Source organism: Aquarana catesbeiana, linkage group LG09 (genome assembly GCF_042186555.1).
Source record: "Aquarana catesbeiana isolate 2022-GZ linkage group LG09, ASM4218655v1, whole genome shotgun sequence".
NCBI classification, from domain to species: domain Eukaryota; kingdom Metazoa; phylum Chordata; class Amphibia; order Anura; family Ranidae; genus Aquarana; species Aquarana catesbeiana.
Window position 1 is genome coordinate 304,435,854 of NC_133332.1, and position 26,167 is coordinate 304,462,020.

Sequence of the window (26,167 nt, forward strand, 5' to 3'; positions counted from 1 at the left end):
TCATTTAAGATGGGGTCCAGGACCCCCTATTCCCAAAAAGGTAACTCTGTAGTATGTAGCAAAGTCTCTGGCCCTGTCCAGTCTAATGAGAACTTTCCAAGCTAAAAATAGCTGACATCCTTCTGTATGTGGTGGGTTGTGGGGCATAGTGGATGCAAAGATGGTAAAAGTCATTGGGCGCCAGACACTTCTTGGATGCAAAAGAGGTTTTATTTCTTTTAACAGTCCTTTTTGTATTTATGGGGGAAAGAGGGTTAGGGCCATGAGACCCTTAGATAGTTGCTAATTCAATTGGCAGACACAGAGACTTCAATAAGAGAACAGCCATGCGGGGAAAGGCCCCAACAAGAAGCCACATCTGCACATGCAGGAATGCTGTCTCCTATGGCAATAGTCTTTAGCAGTTCCTAACTCACATGTAACAGTCCTTTCAGCGCCACTACATCTGTCTCTTGTAGTTCTTCAACAGTGAGCTCCCAGTCTCTCACTAGACCCTCTGATTCTCTGACTCTAAAGCCCTTGAGCTCCTCCAAGGTTGGCGGTGGTATCCCCTCAAGCCTCAGCCCCGCTTCTCTGCTGGGTCCCTAGCTTGGCACTCCAGATACTTCTCAAGCTTCCCCCCTGCTAACCGGCAAGGTCCCTGGCTCGATGCACAAGGCTGCTCTGCAAACAGCTCCTCCGCGGGTTGGGTCCCTGGCTTGATCACCGCCTGAAGTTTCCTGATTCTCCACCGTGCCCTTTCGGTGAGAATATGGTTCCGGTTCTTGCTTCAGTTACTCACTGTGGTCCCCGGTAAAGGTGGTTGGTCCTTTTGTGGTGACAGCTTCCCTTCTACCTCCGACCATTGACAGGTTCTCCGGCCAACAGAACCGTCCCTTCTGGTTGTACTGCAAGCCGCAATCCCAACCATGCGTTACTCTCTTTACTTCTGGATAAGCCCTCACACAGCCTAGCAGCCAGATACCCCCGGGATAAGCCCAATCTCTGGCCTAGCAGCCCGGAGCGTACAACACACATCCACCCAGACAGCCGTCCAGGTGGCACAGAACACAGATCACCTGACTCCACCCAAATATATAGGTGATCCCAGCACGCCAAGGGATTCAAGAAAACGCCTGCCCATTGGCTGGGATACCCCATATACCCATAACCTGACCTTGGTTTGCCCTTCTCATATCTAGCACCACCAAGTATCCAACCACCTAGTGGTAGAAGAGAAAAGTGCAACAAGGCCAAACTTAGGGAGAAATCAATAGATGTCTATCAATCGACCAAGATAACTACTCTTGGCAAGTACATTTATGAGGAGCTCACTGACTAAACCCCAGTACAAGTACAATATGGCAATGGGCCTTCAGAGGGAAGAGGACTTTAAAGTAAATCTGTCATGAAAATAAATGATGCTTGAAGTGATAGACTGATAGTGCTGGAGCCTTAAAGTGGTTGTAAACCTAGTTATACCACTTTTACCTACAGGTGAGCCTATAATAAGGCTTACCTGTAGGTACTGGAAATATCTCCTAAACCTGCATGGTTTAGGAGATATTTACCATATATGCTTGCGCCGAAATCATCGGCGCATGCGCACTGAAGAAAGGGCACGATCGTGCCGTTTCTAAAGGGCCCGTGCCGTGACCGACGTCACACGACTCCGGCCAGTCAAAGAGCCGGAGTCCATGACCCTGGAAGGAACAGGGGTGAAGATGGATGCGACCACCAGCGGGGACATCGTGGGCTTTGTTTGCAGGTAAGTGCAACATAATGGGCTAGTATGCATCACATTATGCTTTTACTTTGCAGGGGAAAAAAAGAGGAAGTAAAACCGCTCAGGGTTTACTTCCTCTTTAAGTACATATATTTTAGTACTATTGACAAATATGTGCTGGTGGTATCCCAATGGTGTCTAGGAAAAGAGTGGGCTGCTCCTGTAAACCGACAAACTGGAATAGTAACCTCAGACTATAGAAGTGATAATTAAAGTGGTTGTAAACCTCAGACATGAAACATGATCAAAGCATATCCCCTCTAAAGTGTGTACTTATCTCAATTAAGAGCACTAAGTGTCATTTTTGTCTGCTGCTTCGTTCCTCTGCTATCAGTATGAATCACTTCTGACAAGTTTTCCTGTCACCTAGAGAAAAATGGTGACAGGGGAGGGACCTCCAGCAGATCGACAGCCTCAGCTCTGTTCCTGTGTGCTTTGTGAAGGGAGGGGGGGGGGGTGTCCCTTCCATCCAATAAGCTCTCAGAGCTCTCCTTACTGAACTCTGCAGAGTGTAACTTCAGTGCTCCGCCCCCCCCCCCTTTTTTTAACAGCTCTACAAGCTTTATAAATTCTGGACTGTGAATGGATGTAGAGCAGAGAAAACTGCAGATAGACAGGTACAACTTAAGTAGAAGGATTTGTTTCATCTCTGTGTATCACCTGAGGCCAGTCACCACATTGGGTATATGCAAGGGCTTACAACCACTAAAAATCAAAATGAGGTTTTGTTCCAAATGTGTGATAGGTGCTACAGCCAACGCGTTTCGGGGACCACACAATGTCCCCTTCAGTAGGGCTTAAAAGGTACAGTATCAGTTGGTGAGGACTCAATTATTTGTGCTCTGTATTGTGAGTACCTGGCGATGCTCAGCAGCTAATGAATGCTGTCCTGAACATGCTATTTTTTGGGGCTGCCTTCTGAGTCACTGAGCCCAGTACAAGCATGCAGGAAAATAGGAGAAAAGTCCTTATCTGTGTACTATTTATAAGAACTATAGACCATAGAGGGTCAGCATCACGGCCAGGCTTTTTTCAGAAAGAAGCCATAGCAGCTATGGGCTTATATTACATTTTTAATCCACTCCTCCACTTTGCCTAGACATCCCCCAACAAGTCTTCCATTTGAGACAATGTATGCACACCTCCCAACATTTTGAGATGGGGATGAGGGGACACCTACTAGCAAACGTATGTAGGCATAGGACACGCCCCCCCACCATGCCCACTTAAAGGGGAAATAACAAAAAAAAAGGTTAATTAAATCCACAAGTGCTTTTTTTTTTTTTTTTTTTTACACACTACAATTCCTTTATATTGGCTTTTAAAATTGAAAAATACAGCAATTTATAATTTGGATAAAAGGTTTAGCACCGGGAAACAATTTTTGAAAGATAAAAAGTACATTTTATATACATCTATATAGATCAGACCAAAATGAGGGACAAATGAGGAGGAAAGAGGGACAGAGGGACATTGCTCCAATTCAGGGACAGTCCCTTAAAATTAGGGATAGTTGGGAGCTATGACTTATGGCATGAAAACAATATAATTTGAAACTGATGTAACTAGGTTGCCCTTGGAAACCTGATTTTCCAATCTTAGCTATAGAAAAATATTGTTAGCTCCGGGCAATACTTTTGTACTTCTTCATCTTGTTAGTTTTCCCAGGTTTGAGGCTCAGAGTATTGACAGCAAGGCAGCCAGGGGGTTGGGGGCGCTAGATCAGCAAAGGCTTCCTTTAATTTGTATACAGGGTTTGTTGGCCCAACTGGCTGTACACGTCACAACGGTTACCTAGCAACGGCCCAAACAATCACACTGCTGGAGTCTCCAGAACGCACAGGAGAGTGATCACAGATCTCTATTATCTCCGAGACCTACACACCGTGCCCTCAGGGGCTACATAGCCTCATCTACCTGCTGCAGGTAAGTGTCAGCACACAGGGCACACAGCATTCAGGGGTTGTGTCAGTTATCACCAACTACTATAGGTATTGTATATGTAGCAGTATTATACTGCAATACAGCCAGACCTCCCAACCTCCTGACAAACTTTTTAGGATAGAATATTTAGGCAATGCATGAACCTCCTTCACATCCCGGTTATATAGGGACCGTGACAAATGAAAGCGCAGGGATGATCATGTCAAGTAGATGTGAACCTTAACTGGTTGCTATTTAGTTTGCTAAAGCACTGCGTATCATGAACAATTGCTTTTTTTAATGTATTTATTTATTTATTTTTGCTATGCTTAGAAACCACTGTTTTTCTTCCTTTGTTGTATCTCAGTGCTTTTGATCTTCTGTAGTCTATTTGCAGCCACTTCCTGTCTACATGAACTCCAGGGAGCGTCTAAGCCCCATTCATACCTGAGTGATTTGTCCTGAAATTCCCATAGAATGGCAACACTCAACATAAAACATTTTCCTTATTACCCAGTGGGCCCACTCCCACCAGGGCTTTGTGTTGATTGTTGCCTGTACACAAGCTTCTTTGGGGCATTTTTGTCCCCCATAGACTTTAATGGCAGCGCGTTTTCGCACATATTTCAGGGGCTCCAATTTAAGACCCCATTCACACCTTGTGCGTTCCGGGAATGTCCAAAAATGCGCATCGGGCTTGTGGTGCCATTAATTGTTAATAGCACCCCAAACACGGCTAGGAAAAGTGTGTTTTACCATGCAAAAAAAAGGAGTGAGAGCTTCTTTTGGAGCATGTGCGCATGCAGGGTAGCCCATTCAAGTGAATGCTGTCGTGCGAAAAACATGCCAATAAAAACACATGAAAACACATCTCATTATGCACCGGAGAAGGCGGGGATGACGTGTGAGGTCTGGCAGTTGACAGACCAGCAACTGTCAGATTTCAGGTAACCTCGGATCCTACAGCAGCCTTTCCAGGTATTGTAAATCTCTTTTATTATATAGGCCATCATTGCTGATTTATCCTTCTGAAAATGCATGGAGGGATGGGGGGGTCCTGTGTAACCATGGGGGTAGTATGGGGGGGGGGGTTCCTGTGTAACGATGGGGGTAGTGAAGGGGGGTCCTGTGTAACGATGGGGGTAGTATGGGGGGTCCTGTTTAACGATGGGGGGTAGTATGGGGGGTCCTGTTTAACGATGGGGGGTAGTATGGGGGGGTCCTTTGTAACGATGGGGGTAGTATGGGGGGGTCCTGTGTAATGATGGGGTAGTATGGGGGGTCCTGTTTAACAATGGGGGTAGTATGGGAGGGTCCTATGTAATAATGGGGTTAGTGAAGGGGGGTCCTGTGTAATGATGGGGGTAATATAGGGGGGTCCTGTGTAATAATGGGGGTAGTATGGGGGGGGGGTCCTGTGTAATGATGGGGGTAGCATGGGGGGGGTACTGTGTAATAATGGGGTTAGTGAAGGGGGGCCCTGGGTAATATGGGGGGTCCTGTGTAATGATGGGGGTAGCATGGGGGTAGTATGGGGGGTCCTGTATATTGATGGGGGTAGTATGGGGGGGTCCTGTGTAACAAAGGGGGGTAGTATGGGGGGGTCCTGTGTAATGATGGGGGTAGTATGGGGGGGTCCTAACAAAGGGGGGTAGTATGGGGGGGTTCCTGTGTATTGATGGGGGGTAGTATGGGGGGGGTCCTGTGTAACAATGGGGGTAGTATGGGGGGTCCTGTGTATTGATGGGGCTAGTATAGGGGGGGTCCTGTGTAATGATGGGGGTAGTACAGGGCAACATGATGATGCCATGTACTCTCTGCATGTACCCAGTCTTCTGAGATGCATGACACTGGGCATCATTTATTCCCAGATGAGTGAAGACATCTTGTGACAGAAAAGAAGTATTGAGGAGGCCAGCGCTGGATTAAAGGTGAGCATTGCAGCTGAAACTGAGCGATTTATTAAAAGAAAATCCCAGAGTTTGGCTTTAAGACGAAATCCAGCAATCTGACACTGTTCCCTGCAATACTTCTTTTCTGACACAAGATGTCATCAGTCTTCCAGGTCATATAACTCCCCGTGTGACTCTGTGAACCAGAAAGACTGCTGACATCTTGTGACAGACAAGAGGTATTGCAGGAGACAGTGCCTGATTGAAGGTGAGTATTGCAGCCTGAGGTTTTACTTGATTTATTTATTACAGGTATTTATATAGCGCCGTCAATTTACACAGCGCTCTACATATTTTTTTCTATTTAATACTACTGGGGCAGCATTTAACTGAAAATGAAATTAGCCTGCAGTTGGCCTTTAAGAAGAAAGTCATCAATGGCAGCCTTCATAACATTTATGCTATTTTTTGTAGTCAAGAAGTTCTTGGTTTGATTAGGGATGGGGTGTGCAAGGGGGAAAGTGCCAAAAGCAGATGAAATTTTATTTAGACTCATAAAGATGTCATAAAGAGCCAACGTATTTCGGGGGTGTATGATCAATATACAGTATTGACTTGTAACATAAAAAGTGGAAATATGCTCCAATTTAAGACCCCATTCACATCTTGTGCGTTCCGGGAATGTCCAAAAATGAGCATCAGGCTAATAGCACCCCAAACGCCGATAGGAAAAGTGTGTTTTATCGTGCAAAAAAAAAAAGAGTGAGAGCTTCTATTGGAGCATGTGCGCAAGCCGGGTAGCCCATTTAAGTGACTGGACTGCCCCATGTTGCTGTGCGAAAAACATGCCAATAAAAACACATGAAAACACATCTCATACTGCACCGGAGAAGGCGGGGATGACGTGTGAGGTCTGGCAGTTGACAGACCAGCAACTGTCAGATTTCAGGTAACCTCGGATCCTACAGCAGCCTTTCCAGGTATTGTAAATCTCTTTTAATATATAGGCCATCATTGCTGATTTATCCTTCTGAAAATGCTAGTATCCTGGCTCCTATGTTGATTGTGTGCCTTTAGGATTTCACTGACTTTACTGGGCTAATGAATAATTAATTCAGAGACAGCCAGGAAACTAGCCCAACACTGGGCCTCCCAGGCAAGTGTCCCCTCTCTCCTGGAGGTTCCCCCAGTGTGTTTGCTATATGCAGGGCCGTCTTTAACGTGGGGCAAAAGGGGCAGCTGCCCCAGGCCCAGTTATTGTTGTGGTGCCCAAAGCAGCTGAGCTGCCCCTTGAGCCTGCACTGCCTACAAATAGTAGATAGGTGGATTTAGCTATCACTCAGGAGATAGGGGTGGAATTGAATGTTGGGGGCGCTGGTGATTGGTTGGGTGCTATGCCTGCAGCCTGTGTGGTGATTGGCCAGCTCAGTAGGGTAAACTTTGTCTGGGGAGAGCGTCTGTCAGTCCTGAGCAGTCACACCAACTCCTCTCCCTCACCATGTTCAACAAGTCGCACACCATTGGCCCGCTGAAGAACTTCTTTGCCAAGCGGGGTGTGCTTTGATGATTGACATACTCTGGCCACAATCAAGGTGAGACTGCTGGGGGGAGGGCTATGCAGGTGTCTGTGGAGGGAGGGGGGTGTCCTCTGTAAAGATATGGAAGTATGGAAGGGGGTTATGTGTAACGATGGGGGGGTATGGGGGGGTTCCTGTGTAACGATGGGGGTAGTATGGGGGGGTTCCTGTGTAATGATGGGGGTAGTATGGGGGGTTCCTGTGTATTGATGGGGGGTAGTATGGGGGGGTTCCTGTGTAACGATGGGAGTAGTATGGGGGGTTCCTGTGTATTGATGGGGGGTAGTATGGGGGGGTACTGTGTAACAATGGGGGTAGGATGGGGGGGTCCTGTGTAACGATGGGGGTAGTATGGGGGTCCTGTGTAATGATGGGGGTAGTGAAGGGGGGTCCTGTGTAATGATGGGGGTAGTGAAGGGGGGTCCTGTGTAATGATGGGGGTAGTATGGGGGGGTCCTGTGTAATGATGGGGGTAGTATGGGGGGTCCTGTGTAATGATGGGGGTAGTATGGGGGGGTCCTGTGTAATGATGGGGGTAGTGTAGGGGGGGGCCTGTGTAACAATGGGGGTAGTATGGGGGGGTCCTGTGTATTGATGGGGGTAGTATGGGGGGTGTCCTGTGTATTGATGGAGGTAGTATGGGGGGGATCCTGTGTATTGATGGGGGTAGTATGGGGGGGGGGTCCTGTGTAATGATGGGGGTAGTGTAGGGGGGGGTCCTGTGTAACAATGGGGGTAGTATGGGGGGGTCCTGTGTATTGATGGGGGTAGTATGGGGGGTCCTGTGTATTGATGGGGGTAGTATGGGGGGTGTCCTGTGTATTGATGGGGGTAGTATGGGGGGTCCTGTGTATTGAGGGGGTTAGTATAGGGGGGGTCCTGTGTAATGATAGGGGGTAGTACAGGGCAACATGATGACGCCATGTTCTCTCTGTATGTACCCAGTCTTCTAAAATGCATGACACTGGGCATCATTTAATCCCAGATGAGGGAGGACATCTTGTGACAGAAAAGAAGTATTGAGGAGGACAGCGGTGGATTAAAGGTGAGCATTGCAGCTGAAGCTGCTTTATTTATTTATTTTTTTGCTTTTTAATACTGCTGGAAGGAGCAATTTATTAAAAGAAAATCCCAGAGTTTGGCTTTGAGACGAAATCCAGCAATCTGACACTGTTCCCTGCAATACTTCTTTTCTGACACAAGATGTCCTCAGTCTTCCAGGTCATATAACTCCCCGTGTGACTCTGTGAATCAGAAAGACTGCTGACATCTTGTGACAGACAAGAGGTATTACAGGAGACAGTGCCTGATTGAAGGTGAGTATTGCAGCCTGAGGTTTTACTTGATTTATTTATTACAGGTATTTATATAGCGCTGTCAATTTAAGCAGCACTCTATATATTTTTTTTCTATTTAATACTACTGGGGGAGCATTTAACTGAAAATAGCGCCAACAGTTTACACAGCGCTTTACAACATGAGGGCAGACAGTACAGTTACAATACAATTTAATACAGGAGGGATCAGAGGGCCCTGCTCGTTAGAGCTTACAATCTTGTATTGCTTTAGTCATCTCACTACTGTTCCAAGCTTCACCCCTTTTCATCGTCCAAGTCTTCTCAAATTTACTGCACCATGGGGCATCACGTGCACACAGAAAATCCTTCATTCCACCTCTCATCTACCATGCAAATAATCAGCAAATGTGTTTATGATAGTAAAGCACCCATTCTGCTCTAGCTCTGGGTCTTTTATGGACTGGTATAATAAGGTGGGGGGGATATGCAATCTGCTGTAGTCCATGCAGGAAAAGTTAATTTACTGTATAACATGCCTGATGATGGGTGCTGAAATCTGATAGCTTACTATTGATTATTGCACTCTGAGCTGCCCAGCCTGTGCCTGAACCATGAAAGGTGAAGCAGCACAGTTATGAGCTCATACTGCTTTCTCCTCCTATCATTACACTTCTTGTCAACACATGAGCAGATTGGCTCCTTGTGCTGCTTCTACCTCTGACTCAATCCCTGCTGTGGGGTTGTTCATATTCAGTCACTTACACTGCTTGTGTTTTAAAAATACACAAATGATATATTAATGAGCTTGATCAGTTTGTGTCTTCTATATCTGTCTGGAGTTAAACTCTCTATATAAAAAAAAAAATAAAAAATTCTGGAGTTGGGCTTTAATTTAGTTACAGATTTAATCTGCAGAGTGAAAGAACACAGAAGTCACCATGAATGAAGCCAGAGAGACCCTTAAGGCCCTGGAGCAGCGTACCAAGCTCCTGCAGCAGCAACAAAAGACTTTCATTAATGCATTGGAGCGGACACGGGAAAGTGCCCATGACAGAATCAGACCCGTGAGGACCCTGGCACAGGTACATAGCTGGTACCAATTTTTATTCTTCTTTCATTGGTGTTAAATCAGCTTTGATCATTTTTTTGACAATGCAGGTATTTTCATTTCATTCAACTTTTTTTTTTTTTTTTTTTTAAGGGTCAGTACATTAAAGTGCTTGTAACCCCTTACATACAGCATTTACCTTACCCAGTGAAGTGACTGGCCTCAGGTGATACACAGAGATGAAACAATCCTCCCACATAGGTTATACCTGTTTATCTGCAGTCCTCACTTCATCCAGTGCTGAATTTATAAGCCTGTCTTAAAGTTCAGGAAAAAGGGGGCAGAGAGCTGACATTACACCCTGCAGCGCTCAGTGAGGAGAGATCTGAGGGCTGATTGGAGGAAAGGAACACAACCCCCTTCATACAGCACACAGGAACAGAGCTGAAGCTGACAATCTGCTGGAGGTCCCTCCATTGTCACCATTTTTCTCTTGGTGTCAGGAAAACTTGTCAGAAGTGATTAATGCGGATATCAGAAAAGCAAAGCAGCAGACAGAAACAACACTTTTGCTCTCAATTGAGACAAGTACATACTATATAGGGATATGCTTTGTTCACATTTCCTGCCTAAGGTTTACAACCACTTAAAAGGGAAACTATAGCGGATTGTCAGTGAGTGCTTACATTGTGTTAGTATTGCGGAGTTCCGTTGTGTTAAAGCAGAGTTCCGTCCGCCCCTTTAAGAAATTAAAAAAGTCAGCAGCTACATATACTGTAGCTGCTGACTTTTAATATTAGGACACTTACCTGTCCTGGAGTCCAGCGATGTCGGCACCACAGCCGATATTTACATCGGCTGGTTGGGTGCTGCTGCCATCGCCATTGCTGGTAAGGAAACCTGGCAGTGTAGCCTTTCGGCTGCACGGGCAGGTCCCTACTGTGCGCTGCTCTCTCGCTCACTGGCCCCGCAGAAGGGGAGGGAGGAGGACTGAGCTGCTGACATACTTTGCCGCAGCCGGAAGTGGGGACAGGGTACCTGTAAAAAAAAAAAAAAAAAAACTCAAGAAGTACCCGCTCCCCCCTCCCCCATGAAAGGTGCCAAATGTGGCACTGGAGGGGGGGAGGAATCAGATATGCAGAAGTTCCACTTTTGGGTGGAACTCCGCTTTAACTTGAAAAAAAAAAAAAAAAAAATGGCAATGTAATAAAAGAAAATCTGGTTTCCACTGACTACATTGAAAGGTGAATCAGAAATGCAGCACATTGCTGTTTAAAATGAAAGAGCCAATACAAAGGAATGAAAAGTAATTTTAACTTATGCATAAAGACAACATTTTCTTCATGCATTTAGAGAAAAAATAAAAAAAGAATTAAAAAATGCTTTTGTGCAATTGCACTGCTTTGCCACAGCAGTACAGTTTTATTTCACATATCTCAATTAATTTGAAGTTTACCTGCATTACCCTAGCAGCGAGAAGATGGCCAAAAGCCGACCCGTTCATATCCAATAAGGTCCCAAAAATGGTTCTGTGATGGGCCGAACACCCCTTGGTTCCGTCCGTACCAGAACTCCCGAACATGTAAAAAGTTCAGACCTGAGCCGCAAACTCTACTAAAGTCTATGGGACCCAAACGTAAAAAAATCAAAAGTCCATATTTTGAAGGCTTATTTGCAAGTTATTGGACATAAAATGGGCACAGGGGCCTGGGTACATGTATAAAAGCAAATTTTTAGCAAAATTTTTGTAAAAAAAAAGATAGTTATTACAGGAGCAGTGATTTGTATGATGCTTAAAATGAAACAATAAAAATAAAAAAGTCCTTTAAATATCGTGCCGGGGGGGGGGGGTGTGGTCCCCTTAGTCTGCCTGTAAAGTGGCACATCTATACCATGTATAGAACCTGCTGCAGCAAAACTGACATATTGTATATAAGGAAAAAAAATGACATTTAAATTGATTTTCCTGGCTGCAAGCCATTGGCGGCAATATAAAAATGTTAAAAAAAAAACAGCATGGGGGTCCCCCCCAATCAATTCCAGTGGCAACTATTATCTTTAAAATAATCCTGCTATTTGCATTCCTTGTGCGACAGGTGGGGTGGCAGTAAGAGCAGTGTAGGGGACTAAGTGGCCATATTTCTTGTTGGTAATTAGATTTAATGGAATTTACAGGTACGCAACTACTTAGACAATCATTGCAACAACAGTACAGATCAGCGTATCCTCACTCTGTTTTTGGACGTCTGTGCGGATCTGGCCGAGTTCTGTATCCAGCTGGAATCTATACAGAAGGACACACAATCAGCAAAGGGGATCATAGAGCAAACCATTACTCTTCTCAATCCAACCAATGACCTGTCTGGTCTGAGAGCCAAGTAAGTGCACAAAATGAAAAATGTCAGGCCTAATTGACAGTGGGAGTAAACACTAACTGAATTACGTTTCATTTGCTACAGCAGTAATTTTGGAAAGCCTTACATATACCCAGTGAAGTGACTGGTCTCAGGTGATACACAGAGATGAAACAAATCCTCCTACATAAGTTGTACCTGTCTATCTGCAGTTTTCTCTCCTCTACATTTGTTCAAAAAGCTGAATTTATAAAGTTGGTGTGAGCTGTCAGAAAAAAGGGGGTGGAGAGATGGGATTACACACTGCAGAGCTCAGTGAGAACGCTGAGAGCTGATTGGAGGGAAGGGAACACACCCCCTTCACACAGAACACAAGAACAGAGTTGAGGTTATCAATCACAGGCCGTGTGCTGGAGTTCCCTCCCCTGTCCCCATTTTTCTCTTGGTGTCAGGAAAATTCGTCAGAAGTGACTCATGCTGATAGCAGAGGAACAAGGCAGCAGACAAAAATCACACTTGGTGTTCTGAGACAAGTACACTATAGAGCAGGGATTCTCAACTCCTGGCTTCAGGGCCCACTAACAGGCCAGGTTTGCAAGATAACTGAAATACATCACAGGTGATATCATTTTCTGCTCAGTAATTGCAGTATTCTAGTCTGCATCTCTTCAAGGTAATTCTTAAAATCTGCCTGGTTAGTGGGTCCTGAGGACTGGCGTTGAGAACAACTGCTATAGCCGGATATGCTTTCTTCATATTTCATGCTTACACTTTAACCTTTTTACATCCTTTGTTGGATCTTGATGTTGTCGATCTCCTGCAGCCTCTTTACAGCAACTTCTGGTCAACATGCACTCCAGCAATGGCTGCATGGCATTTCTCAGGATAGTTTTCCCGATGGTGACAAAAGGGGAACCTGACTAGGTGCACTACTGGTGCAACCCAGGTATAATTTTTAATTTTGTCTGTAGTATACAAATTTTCAAGAAGCAGTCAGATTCTTCCTTTCAAGTGGGTGTATGGAAGAAACGAACATAAAGTCAGGCCTGGGATAAGGGGTGGCCAGGAGGGGTGGCTGCCCTAGGCTCAGTGGTTTAGTGTAGGGATGGTAACACCTTCTTTTTTGGTACAAGGCAGGGCAGCTCAGCATCTTTGCCCTGGACGCTAGATTGACCTTGCCCCGACACTCCGATCACTGCGGTCCTTTGTATTTCATTAATACATTTGTCATGTTCCTAGGTATCCTCACGATGTTTTGAATCACCTCAGCTGTGACGAAGCACGTAACTTCTATGGCGGTGTCGTGAGCATTGTTCCCATCATCCTGGATAACATTCATGAGGCTGTGTTGAGGTTGGAGAGCGCCCAGCCACTTGCGGAGGACTCTGAGACCATGGACAGGCTTGTGGCTATTCAGAAGAACAGGCAGAAGCAACGTAAGGCAGGGAATCAAGGTGCAATACAAAACACTGGGGTTCAGACCACTCTCAGTCAGGGAAATGCCTCTGCCCTCTCAGTAAAAAGAAGGAAAGGCTATCCACAGTCCTTCAAACCAGCCTGGAGGCCTTCTGGCCGCTACTATACCACCTAAACTGGTAATTCTCATCCCATCCACATGTGGTTTAAAGAGATAGCAGTTACAAAACTTTATTTTCATAATTTAACCAATACAGAAGCCCCCTATAATCTCCATCATATTGTCATACCTTGTTAGTATTACCCTAAAAGTGTTTAAAAATGTAGCCACGTTCCAGGATTACTATCCTACTTAAATTCCTACAGGCCTCATGCACATGGCATTAAAAAAAAAAAAAAAAAAATGTATTGTACTTTAATGCTGAGAATATACTATAATATATATATGTATATATATATATATACATATACATATATACACATACACACACACACATATTTTATATTTAGAGCAAATTAGAACATTTATTCATTAAAAAAGCAAATTGGTCCCTCACATGTAATAGGATAGAAGAGTGCATAGAATATAGCTTATGATATGCGCTCTTCTATCTTATTACATGTGAATAACCAATTTGCTTTTTATGACTAAATGATTTAATTTGCTGTACTTAGATTGCGCCCTCTTGTGTCTTTTTTCTTTTGTATAACTACAGACAATCCTATCTACTGCACAAAGTTTTTAAAGTTGGCTGAACTGACCCTTGATGTGCCTAAATGTGGATGGGATAAACTTTTTAGGCATTACTTTACCACTTAAAGCGGTAGTAAACCCATCCAAAAAAAAAAAACAGTTTCATTTCCGTCATGTGCCGGAAATGTAACACTTCCATTGGTTGTGCTCTCAACCAAACTGTCAAACCATCCAACGGCTGGTGTCATAACTGATCACATGTGCAGCATCATGGCAGTTGTAGATTAAGCAGAGGCAAAGATGGCAGCTTCCTTGGCTGAAAACGATAAGGGGTTCACTTACACTTGAGTGTACTGGTTGCTTTTTTGTTCTCCAATGGACTTGTTTGCTGACTTATCATTCTGTTAAAGGATAAGTTCACTTGCCAAGAGAAGACAGGACAATACAAAAGTCCTTTAGCAGACATGCAGATACTGAGAACTTCTGATGGGGGACAGAAATACAAAAAGTAGGGGCAACTTATACCACATAGCTGAAGATAGAAGTCCTATTGAGTTATACTTTGACAGGTTATAGGCCTGTCATAGCAATTTTTTTTCCACTATCCAGTAACCCTGAAAATGCCAAACACTTTGTTCTCCCTTTATTGTGGAGGCTTCTTAGCATCCATTGCCATAAAGAAGCGCATTTTCTCATTCCCATCTTTTCCAGTAATTGGGATTGCCACGCTTTGCTAGTGTCCATTTCACCTGTAGGTGGCAGAATAACCCTAAACTGCATAATCATCATCAAGCTGTGTCCCTCAATGGACCCAGAAAAGAGGATTGTATAGCAAGGTCAACATTTTTTTTTTTTTTTTGTGGCTGCTGTCAGCAACGGCTGCAATTTTAGATTTGTTATGCAATACCCTGAATCAGTATTTTCTCTCTTAAAAGTGTAATAAAACTTGAGATTGGAGCAGTGCCCCATCCTATATAAAAATGCAGCTACTTTGTAAACCAAAAACAGTATTGTGGAGAATGCTGCCTAGGGCTGAGTTAGAGGGAGGTGTGCAGACACTACCTGTGCAAACTATTTACAGAATGTTTAGGTGCAACTCTGGACTTTATGGTTTTGGATGCAGTAGTGAAAATGAAAGACTCTGCCATGTTTTTATTGTTGTCTAGGTCTTCACTGAGGAAATTTCCCATAAGATCCTGTCAACGGGACAGGAAGTTAAGGGTTTTTTTTTTTTTTCTTAAGAGGAACAGACATAAAAATGTATTTTATTGCTGTATGTCTTCATGGCCAAAGAGAAGGTGATGCAGATGCTGAAAAAACTGCTAAGTGCCCCCCGCCCCCATTGCTGGGTACAAAATTCCAACCCTGAGCTTTGTGCTGCTGTCCCCTTTTCTTTCCCTTGAGGCCCCAATGTTTTGTTGTTTTTTTTTTTTTTTTTTTTGTCCTTTGTATCAGAAATTATTGTGGTTTACATGATGTGCAGGGTTCTCTTTGCCTTTCCTCCCAAATGCAAACAGCAGCCTTGTCGTAATGACATTAGTGCAATTCATCACTACATTTAAGCCCCATACACACTATTAGATTTTCTGTAGATTTGGGGCTGCAGATTTACCGAAACCATGTAGTGCAAGGGGCCTGCCTGATTGCATACAAATTGAAACTCTTGAGGTTTGACCTCATATTATATGGTTTTGGTAAATCTGAAGACAAAAAATCTGCAGAAAATTTAATAGTGTGTATGGGGTCTTAGAGTACAAGGTGCTGTGCCAATGCAGTCCTGTGAGTTTATGATGCCCAGCACTTACAGGGCATCTTCAGTCCTTTGGGTTGAATGGTGCCCTACAATCACAAGATGTCCTCAGTCTTCTGGGTTGACTGACACTTGGCATCATTCAACCCAGAAGACCGAGATTGTGTAGTGGTGTAAATAGGTGATTGTAGGGGACAGTGCCAAAGAAGAGGCACGTATTGGAGATTGAGGTTTATTTCTTAACACCTGCTGGGGACCATTAACATAAAATTAAAAAAAAAAAAAACCTGTCTGAAAATGGGCTTTAAGCCACTCTGTTCAGTACATATTTTGTTCTGAATGTTGCATGGAGCGATCTGAAACTGGGACCTACTGTGGAAGCAATAGCTGCATGGCACAGGCTGATCTGTGTGAGAAATTCTTCCCCAATACAGATGCAGTACTAAATCCTGACAGAGGTTCTAATTGTTCACCACTCTATCCAAAACTAAACATTTGCTGAGGGTGGGGAGAGAGAGGGAAAAAAAAAAAAAAAAAAATTATATATAATAAATAAATAAATGGAGGCGCAAAGCACAGGCAACAAGAGGGGAAAAAAGTACTGGGTGATTCTGTATATCTTCCCATGTATTTACAAGTAGGGCTCCATGGACACTGGGCATTTAGACCTGGTGCATGAGGTTCCAGTGTTTAGGTGTTAGGGGAAGGCACAGGTACACCATCCAGCCTTGCTGCCTGTAAAAGTCTATTGCCCCGTACACACAGTCGGACTTTGTTCGGACATTCCGACAACAAAATCCTAGGATTTTTTTCTGACGGATGTTGGCTCAAACTTGTCTTGCATACACACGGTCACACAAAGTTGTCAGAAAATCCGATCGTTCTAAACGCGGTGATGTAAAACACGTACGTCGGGACTATAAACGGGGCAGTGGCCAATAGCTTTCATCTCTTTGTTTATTCTGAGCATGCGTGGCACTTTGTCCGTCGGATTTCTGTACACACGTTCGGAATTTCCGACAACGGATTTTGTTGTCGGAAAATTTTATATCCTGCTCTCAAACTTTGTGTGTCAGAAAATCCGATGGAAAATGTGTGATGGAGCCTACACACGGTTGGAATTTCCGACAACAAGGTCCTATCACACATTTTCCGTCGGAAAATCTGACCGTGTGTATGGGGCAGATGAGAGGCTGAAGGCTGCTGTGGCTAGATGGGGTAATGTTTAGGGAAGTATGTGCCCATAGACCGGCAGTCATGAATTAAAATTTTCAGGCAGTCCAGTCAGTAAATTTTTCTTTTGCCTGGAGGTCCATATTTCAGGTTAGCACGTTAAACACATGACATCCCCCCACATCAGTTTCTTCAGCCTACCAGTCACATCAGAGCCCCCTCTTTACACCAGTATCTTCAGCATCACAACCCTCCTTATCAGTTTCCTCCTTTACGCTGGCGTCCATAATCTCCCCCCCCATTTTACAGCAGTCCCACTGTCCTCTGCTCCCCTTCACATCAAGCCCCCCACCCCTTTACAGCAGTCCGTGTCCTCTGTTCCTTCACATCACAGCAGCCCCCCACATTGCAGTGCCCTTTCAATATAAGCCTCCCTTGCACTGTCCTACCTTCAGCAGGGTAGAGGCACTTATCAGCTGTGTGAACACCAAGTCACTGCTGTCATCCGCACAGCAGGGCAGGGGGTAGGAGGCGCTGCAGATCTAGACAGAGGGTGGGAGCAGTTAAGAAGCAGGTAATTTGAGAAGACTCCCGGTCTGTGAGGATGACAGCGGCAGCCAGGCGGGAGATTTAGGAGCACTCACACAGCCGATAACTGCCAGCCACAGTCTGAGCCTGGACTGAGCGACAGTCCTGTCCAGACCACGGTCCACCATTTAGTGATCCCTGCCACAGGCGAATGCCCAGAAAGAAGACTACTTGCCTTTCAGACAGTCTTCCCTGGACACAAACATTCATAGCACTGTCCAGTCCCAGCATCTTTCAGTCTGAATTTTACAGGCTGCTGGCAGCAGGGCTGGGTGGTGCACCTGTGCCTTCAATCTGCATCTAAAACACCAATGTGCATGGGGACCCTAACTGCACAGATAGATTTAATTATTTGCTATAGAAAGCAATGTATTCAAAGTTAGTTATTTAGCCAATAATTGTGGCAGTCTTCTTGGTTTTAAACAGTAGTCCAGCTTGCTATAACAGCATTTATCACAGTATAATCATTTTTTATCATATATACATGCATGTGTTGTACGCAATTATAAAATCACTCATTTATTCTGTACATTTAATAAAAGTAAAATGAGTTACTCATGTAATTCCATGACATTTTTTCTCTTTTTAGGTTAAGTGGGCCTGCTCATATTGCTTTGGATTTTCTCCATTAATAAAGAGAACATAAGGCAAATCAGCATGTGATTGTATTGTGCATTTTCCAAACTTACGGTTATTGCTAGAGTCAATAAATACATGTGTAAATTTTTTTTAAGAACAAGCATCTTCATCCACATAGCTTTATATTGTATCCCTATATCTGCCTCAAACGTGAACCTGTGCTCCACCAGCAGCACATACCTTCCTTCAATCCCCCACTACTACATTCAGATGCCCGGGACTAGAAAAGGAAGCTCTGTGTAAACTCAAGTCACTCCAGTTGGTGCTTACACAGAGTTGAGAACTCTTTACTGAAAGTGGTGCTAGTTCCAGGACTGATATGTAACTGTGCCGTATACCACACAGGTATGTCAATCTTAGTGGAGTGCTTGCCTCCCCATTAAAAAGCAATCCATGGGAGATTCAAGTTGTAAAGCGCTACGTAAACTGTTGGCGCTATATAAATATTGTATAATAATATAATAATAATTGCTTTTCAGAGGCAATAAATCATCTCAGTGCCCGTTTCAACCCTGAAAATGCTATACCACGGCTTTTTCAACTGCATGCATTTTACACACAATTGCAGGGCAATTGTGACTCATTCACTTGAATGGGTCGCGATTGGCAGCAATACTGCCCACAGAACGGAATGGGAGGGTAGATAAATTTTGCTGCAACTGAAGCAAAGCATCACAGTTGTGGCATTTGTACACCCCCGTATGGCTGACTGCAGCTTTTTTATTTTATTGAGGGGAATAAAAACTAAGTTCAACCACCGGGAAGTTGGGTAACAAATCCCCAGTGTGACAAATACAGCTAATCTGTCAAGCTGTGATTTTAGCTGGATATATCCTTCTGTCAGGATTGAGGTAATACAGAAGATTCCACAAACCGCAGACAGATACATTCCACAGTGTGCACGGCTGTGGGTATTTTGTACACTTCTGAAGTTTAACCTTTTCGTTTTAGTCTCAAATTCTCATACACCAAACATTTTCCACTGTACGTGTAGTTTTCTTACCATTAAAGATCTGCACAAAACAATTGAAATCTAAACTGAATGAACTTCGTTGAGAAGTTGCCTCAAAGAACTACTGCCTGTTATTTACTATGACTGCCTGCCATCACAGACAGAAGCTGATACATTAAGTTTTTTTCCCATTCAGTCCAGCAGGCTGAATGAAATGAAAAAAGTAACCGAGTAGCTTGGGAGCAGCTTGCTGTACTAACTATGCAATGTTAGTACAGCAATCTCCCCTCTATTTGTCCTCCATTTTGTCTTAAATGGGGGGGGGTGGGGGGGGGGGGAGAGACACACACACCAGTCACAGCCATTGAGGGTGGGATTGGGGGGAGAGAAGGTGCAGATGCTGGAACATGTTACATTTTAGGGCAAAACATATAACATGATCCAAAATGAGAACTTATTCTTTAAGTGCAGTAACAGAAAACACAGATTGGAATCCCGTGTAGTCCACTGGTTTCACTTCAGAATTGTGAGTCCTGAGTGGCTGCAGTTGTAAGTTAGCATTATTATTACTGAAAAAGGTGCTACCATGCAAGAAACAAGCAATACTAGTGCAAAACAATAACCTGCTTTATTTGTTCACAGTTAAAACACAAGCAAATAGTCTTAAACATTTCTGGGGATCCTGGTTTGGGCTGCTTCGGCCCAACATACAAATTTCTGTAGCCAGTCCACCTGCTAGCAGAACATGTGGATTCAATATGAACTGTGGCCTGCTGGACAGTGACTGGGAACGGCAAGAATGTGACATGTCTCTGAGGAAGAGGGAGGGATGGGGGGAAAGTGTGGCAGAAGAAAAAAAAAAAAAAAAAAAAAAAGCTATGCAGTGAAAACTGTTACACACGGACTTGCAATTAGCATACAGCTGAGAAAGCAACTGTGAATGCTCCAACATGATCACATGAATAAGGTGTGACATTATACAAAATGATGTCTAAGCAGAAAAAAGGGTCAAACTTCAGTATGCATCTTTTTGAAAAGCTCTACCGATCATGTGAAGTATCCTGTCAAATGCTGTTTAACATCTGAAGAAGTTCCAGTGCAAAAAAAAAAAAAAAAACACAAAAAATGCAGCATGAATATGATCATACAGAGGTATTTGAGCCAGAAATGTTCTTTGTTCACCTGCATTATACCTGTAAATCTCAGGCTGATTGTTGATAATTCAGACAGCCTGAACACTCTTGCTGCGAAAGAACTGGCCTGAGGTCCACTCCAATACATCTGGGTAAGCATTGCCGAGAGCTGCCATAATTTTGGTTAAGAACCAACCCAACACACCAGGCATCGCCTGATTGGCTTAGGATGCGGAAACAGGACAGGCTATCTTTGCTGGCCAACAGGCATTAGGGCCATTTACCACTACCCCAAAATGCAGAGGAAGGCTGGATGGGATACTTCATTAGAGGGGAAAATATTATTCTGGCACATTCTTCGTTCATTTTAACAGTGAAAAAAACACAACAGCTGTGACTGAATTCCTGCAAGGTTTTGAAAAATAACTATGATGCTTCGTTACAAAGGACTTACATTTGACTGCAATAAAACTAGAACTTTTCTAAACTTTGGGAAAAAGAGGAAAGAGTGGGCCTCTTACGTTAGATTCATTGAAAAAAAAAAAAAAAAAAAGTTCCCAGAGCAAGTACATTTCTTTCCTCCTCCAACTAGCATTGGGAGACTCTAAATGGTTGTTACGTGCAGCAAAAAAGGTCCTTTTTCTTTCTGAGGGCCAGACCTGTATTTCCTAAAATATGAAATAAAACACTTGGGGCAAAATTTTGCAATCCATTTTTATAAAACTGCTAGAAAATCAAAATGGCTACAAGGCTTATTCAACAAGGCAGGTCAAGCAGCAGTAAGGATGTGTAAAAAGTAGTAACTGCTGGAGGGCCAAATCGATTAAATGCATGTTGAAGTGACAGTTTCAAAGTTGCAGTACTTGGCAAAGATCATGCCTAAAAAATAGACATCACAAGGTGGTTAGCAGCACACATGGTGATGTTTGCATTGGAATGACATATGCCAAGGAAGAAGTGAGTGGCACAGAAGTGAGCAGGTTAAGATGTCAACTAGCATATGCTCTCGACACATGTGCTCCAAGGAACACAGTTTTAAGCAGAATTCTAACTGTCACTTTAAAACAAATCTTGTGGACCAAACAAACTATTACTTTCACTAACAGATATGCTGTCAGCACTGTATAAACTGTATGTAGCATCAGTTACGTAAAATATACCACGTTATGTTCCTGCAGCATGACTGGGACTTCCTGTCCTGCATCTGTACTTTCTAAAGGAGTGCAAGGCTTCCCCCGATTGACTGAGGTGGAGATCGTGACATCTGCCCCCTCTTCAGCTCAGCCAGAAAGTACAAGGCTTCCTGTGAATGGCTGGAGCAGCGCTCAGCCAGATTCAATTTTGTTACGGAACTGGGACAGGAAGTCCCCGTACTGCTGCCATAAGAACAGCATTGTATACTATATACAGCTAATGTTTATACAGCCCTCCCAACGGGTGCATCTGGTAGAGAAGGCAACCATTTGTTCGGACCAGCTTGACAGAGAGCTAGAGTTAGGCTTTAAAGAGGAGATCTTCAGCCCAAACTTTTTTGGGATTAAAATTGCACTGGTATGAGAGTGAGGTTTTTATTGCTTCTGTATACACATACCCAACAATGGCATGGCAGTAAGTTGAAGGAATTCACCTCAGTATATACACAGAAAGCAATAGAAATCTGAAAGGGGTTTGCAACCCTTCTCCCATCTATGCAAAATAAACCAAAAAAAAGAAAAAAAAGGTTCTGGCTAAAGCTCCACATTGAGGGACCTGAAAAATTGACTTTAAAGTGTAAAAGTCAACATTACCAGGTACCTGCACGTGTCTTCAGATCAGTTCCTTTGTGTTAAAGACTTCAATGTCTTCCCAAGTTAAAGTTAAGCCTGAGCCCCTTTCATGTACTGAACCATGTCCCCCGTCATTCAGCTGTTAAATACCAGAGTCTCAGTAGCCAGTAGAGTCCCTGGCATTTCACAGTTGAAATACACAGGGTGGATCATAGCCAAGGAGAACCAGGGGCTTAGTAATCCACTGGGAGAGAAGTCAAAACTCTATATAAAGCCTGGGCCTAGGATCAAGGGTCTTCCCAAGACACAAAGGAACATCTTTAGGGAACAGAGGGGCCTATGGATAGAACACAAACCAGCTTCTAATGCTCCTTTGGCATATTTGTGAAGGATTGACAAAAAAAAAAAAAAAAAAAAAAGTAATATATAGTGTAGTACCAGATTCTTCTCTTAACCTGCAGGTTTCAAAACAGTTAATATGAGAAAATACAATTGCCTTTTCTACAGATTTAATACATAGGACCCAGAGTTATCTGAGCAGTTTCAGAATGTAGTGTCTAAATTGGGAAGTGTTGTATCAAAGTGCAAGAAAGAAAAAAAAAAAAAAAAAAACCCCACACACACCTTAAGAGCTTAATGTACAGACTAAAACGCCTTGAAACTGTTCCTAGTTCTGGAACTGCTTCTCTGCCCTAGGGCTTACTGCAGAATGAAATGACGGAGGAACCAAAACGTTAGCTCAGCTTGTTGCAAAGAAACAGGCTATAATTACTGGGCAGGTCCACACAAAATTGGTAAGTTCGCTCTAGACCCAACGGCTTGCCATATCTTTCAGGATCTACGACTCTACACAACCCCTGGAGCTATTACATGATAATCTCTTGCTCCATGTCAGAGAATGGCTACTTACTGTATGTTATGAAAAATGAAGTCAAACCCAGGAGAGACTCCCCTGCAACAGAAGGAGCAGCCAGATTCCAAGAGAAATATATATTTAAAAAAAAAAAAAAAAACACAACGGTGGTCTATGGAATCACTGACAGATCTAAGAAACCATAGGGTGTCTCAGACCCCTTTGACTCCACCGACAAGAGAAAGAGCAATTTAGAAACAACCTTTAAAAAGTTGTATGTGCTTTGCCCATACACAGCAAAGCAAAAAGTTCACTCCAATGCTGGCATTGCTAGCTGCCCACACTAGTCTTTCTGCTCTGTACAGTCACCTGGTACACAGTGATGAAACCGTGTGTAAGCTGCAAATCAAGACTTGGCTCTTACACAGGGGATGAGGAGCCTTTCCCCAGACCAAGGTGAAAGCATTAAGTGCCAGAGTGGCTACCCTCCAACTATCAGTGCTGGCATATGTGAGGAAGTAGAATGACTCGCATGCTTCTCCATTCCTGGAAGTACCCAGTATTTTCCTTTTCTCCCAGGGGCTGATTGGATTGGTAGGAAAGTAAGGGTACAGCAAGTATGTGCAGCTGGGTTGGGCAGCCATTACAGTGAGCCTCTTGCTTTGCCTGAATGGACAAAGCAGGGGTTTGCTTTAACACAATTGTGTGGCAGAAAATAAAATGTCTTAATTGAAGAGCCCAGAAAAAAAAAAAACAGCTGTTGGTCCCTTGTGACATTTTGGCATTCAACTAAAAATTAAGGCCACTTCTAACAAGCATTATGCTGGACTAAGCTGCCATTTTCCAGTGCCAGGGAAAGGGGGAGGGCTGCAAGACACTGGATGATTTATCATTTGGAGGATGAACATGGCATAGTTCTGACAAAAATGTTCCTTCCAGTATGTAAATATTCAGGCTGCCCTGATAAGAAAAAAGAAAAAAAAAAAAAATTATATCCATGACCAATGAAATCTCTCATCCCAGTGAGCAACACCAGCACATGGATACAAGTCATGACAGCCACCAAACAGGGCTCCTGTCTTAGTCTGAACTGGACAGTGTAAGGATTATGTATGTGCTTGGACCAGGTTACCCGCATTATTTAGCCAATTATAGGTCTAAGTTTTACAGAAGGAGTGGAAGAAAATGGTTTTCTGTGGAGGGAGAAGTTGGGCTGTAGTTGAGATGATGGGGAAAATAAAAGCGGGGTGTGACATAATGAGATTTCATCCCTTCCAGTTCTGATGGTCCGCTACTGTTGCACTGCAGAAGTAGTGAAACTTTTCCTGAAAGTTCAGATACCTTTTGATTAGAGCCAGGAGTGAGAGGGAAAGTAACACTGCTTGCCTCCCAACTGTGGGCATGATGTGTCTAATCATAGTCCATTATCTGAAAATCCCGCACACTCGAGGGGCCAGCATTGCCAGCGGATGAGCTCACAGCTCTAGCCTCAGATCCTGGTCCCTGACATAGCTCTGTCTTCAGGATCTCTGAGAGACTGCTGATCCCTTCCTCATCACAATGGCTCTCACTCTTGTTCCGAAACAGCTCCCGCGCTCGGATGCCTAGAAGACTCTTGGCATTTGGGTAAGAGCCAATAGTCAGAGGACCTTCAGAAGGTAGCTCCAGCAGCTCTCGCCTACTAAACGGTAGATTAGATCCCCCTTTCTCTGGCGTGGACAGGTTGCTGCTGCCGCTTCCACTGCGACTGCTTCCACTGCGACTGCCCCCTCCGCTGCTTAAGACACTGGTGTGCATGGAAGGGTTGGCATCATTGCTACCATTTAACTCTTCTCTGATGAAGTCATCAGGACTGGAGACAGCGGGGCACTCCACATCATGTCTGCAACAAAACAAAATACAAAAAGGAATATAAATAAAAAGAATGTTTAAACGTAAGCTCGGAAAAATTTGTAAGCCACACAAAAAAAAAAAATCATAAGCCTTAAATGCTTAAAAAAAACTGGAATAGGGAGGACCAAAGACTTTTACACACAAATTTTACATACATCCTTCATTTATCTCTCTATAGATACACACCCTATAAGCAATAGGGGAGTAAAGATGTTTAACTGCGTCTTGCACCAATCTCTCTCAATATGTTTTGCGGGGTTACCGCTTCCTCAGAAGTTTAAGAGGAGCTTATCTGGAACACAAGGCTTCTCAATCATGTCCTTACAAAAACACACTAGGTATGGTGGTGGGCATTCATTCGTCAACTGACTAAGAGCAAGAGACTCCCTGGTACTGCACCCCATGCGGGAGATACTAACTCCATTACAAGTAATCTGACTCCTATCCTTCACAACATTTTTTTTTTTTTCATCAAAAGTGAGTTTATTTAGTAAAATAAAACATTACAGAAAAAAAAAAAGTTTTGTGTACATAGTGATCCCGGAGGATAACAATACAGTTTTCAGCATGTATATATGAGTTTGCATACGACTTTATATCTCATGTCTAGTTTCTTTTATACTTTTCCCATGGTACATATATAAAAGGTAATTATTCTGGGTTGGTGTGTATTGGCCAATCTTCATTAGGAGAGCTTCTCTGATATGGTGTGGGTAGGGGCCATCAACCAGGTCATCTCCATGCCCCGCCCCTTCTCACGTACAGGTATCAGACGACTGAGTCCACCTATCCCAGATCTGGTCATATTTGAGAGGGCAGCCTCTGTGTAAGTACACCAATTTTTTGTAGGGTAGTGTGTTATTGACTTCTATTATCCAGTGTGTGAACTCTGGGGGGTCAGGCCTCATCCAATTTCTGGCAATAACTTTACGTGCGGAGAAGAGTGTTTCGTGAACAAATATTTTTTTGAGTTTATTTATCTCTGGGTCTGATAGGATTCCCAGTATGCAGAGCTTGGGTTGTAGTGTTACTGGGGAACCCATAGTATCATGTAGGAAGCGTATTATCTGCGCCCAGTATGCTTGGATTCGAGGGCACTGCCATAGTAGATGAAAAAAAGTACCTGTGGCCTGATCGCACATTGGGCATATTGTTGTTTGGTTACTCTTGAATTTTGCTAGCTTGAGTGGTGTGAGGTATGCTCTATGTAGCAGGAAGGTTTGGGTTAGGCGGTCTGACAACTTAGGGGACACTAGTTTACATGCATCTAAGGCATCGCTCCACTCATCGTCTGCTATTGTGCCAACTTCTCCCTCCCACCTTGATTTTAGGGCGTAGGCTGCTTTGGTAGCCTGCGGCAGTGTCAGCATCTGATAGAATTGAGATATTAGTTTTTTAGGGTCAGGGCATTTCAGTGCCTCCATTAATGGGTTGTTTGTCAAATTTGTTTCCC

The 26,167-nt window shown here is 43.7% G+C and overlaps 2 protein-coding genes across 6 annotated transcripts in view; one reads left to right on the top strand and one right to left on the bottom strand.

Annotated features, from left to right (window-relative positions):
- Window positions 1-3,534: 3,534 nt before the first annotated feature.
- Window positions 3,535-18,130, top strand: SPACA9 (sperm acrosome associated 9). Of its 4 annotated transcripts, XM_073600545.1 has the most exons (5): window positions 3,535-3,691; window positions 9,358-9,537; window positions 11,679-11,881; window positions 13,097-13,293; window positions 18,068-18,130. In XM_073600545.1, exons 2-5 carry the CDS (start codon window positions 9,394-9,396, stop codon window positions 18,070-18,072), a joined length of 549 nt encoding a protein of 182 aa, XP_073456646.1. In that variant the 5' UTR covers window positions 3,535-3,691; window positions 9,358-9,393; the 3' UTR covers window positions 18,073-18,130. The 4 variants fall into 4 exon arrangements, with proteins under 4 accessions (XP_073456646.1, XP_073456643.1, XP_073456645.1 ...); XM_073600542.1 differs by lacking the exon at window positions 18,068-18,130 and having other exon boundaries at window positions 13,097-16,423; XM_073600544.1 differs by lacking the exon at window positions 18,068-18,130 and having other exon boundaries at window positions 3,536-3,691; window positions 9,371-9,537; window positions 13,097-16,423.
- A 1,545-nt stretch (window positions 18,131-19,675) lies between these two features.
- Window positions 19,676-26,167, bottom strand: part of TSC1 (TSC complex subunit 1) — a 122,105-nt gene continuing 115,613 nt past the window's right edge. For both annotated transcript variants that reach the window (XM_073600546.1, XM_073600547.1), the window contains exon 22: window positions 19,676-24,703. In XM_073600546.1, coding sequence (XP_073456647.1) covers window positions 24,232-24,703 — 472 coding nt within the window. In that variant the 3' untranslated portion in view covers window positions 19,676-24,231. The remainder of the gene's footprint in view (window positions 24,704-26,167) is intronic.

Coding starts and splice junctions, on each gene's coding strand:
- SPACA9 (XM_073600542.1), top strand. CDS start 9,394: ATGAATGAAGCCAGAGAGACCCTTAAGGCCCTGGAGCAGCGTACCAAG. Junction 9,538..11,678: donor CCGTGAGGACCCTGGCACAG/GTACATAGCTGG, acceptor TGGAATTTACAG/GTACGCAACTACTTAGACAA. Junction 11,882..13,096: donor CTGTCTGGTCTGAGAGCCAA/GTAAGTGCACAA, acceptor TCATGTTCCTAG/GTATCCTCACGATGTTTTGA.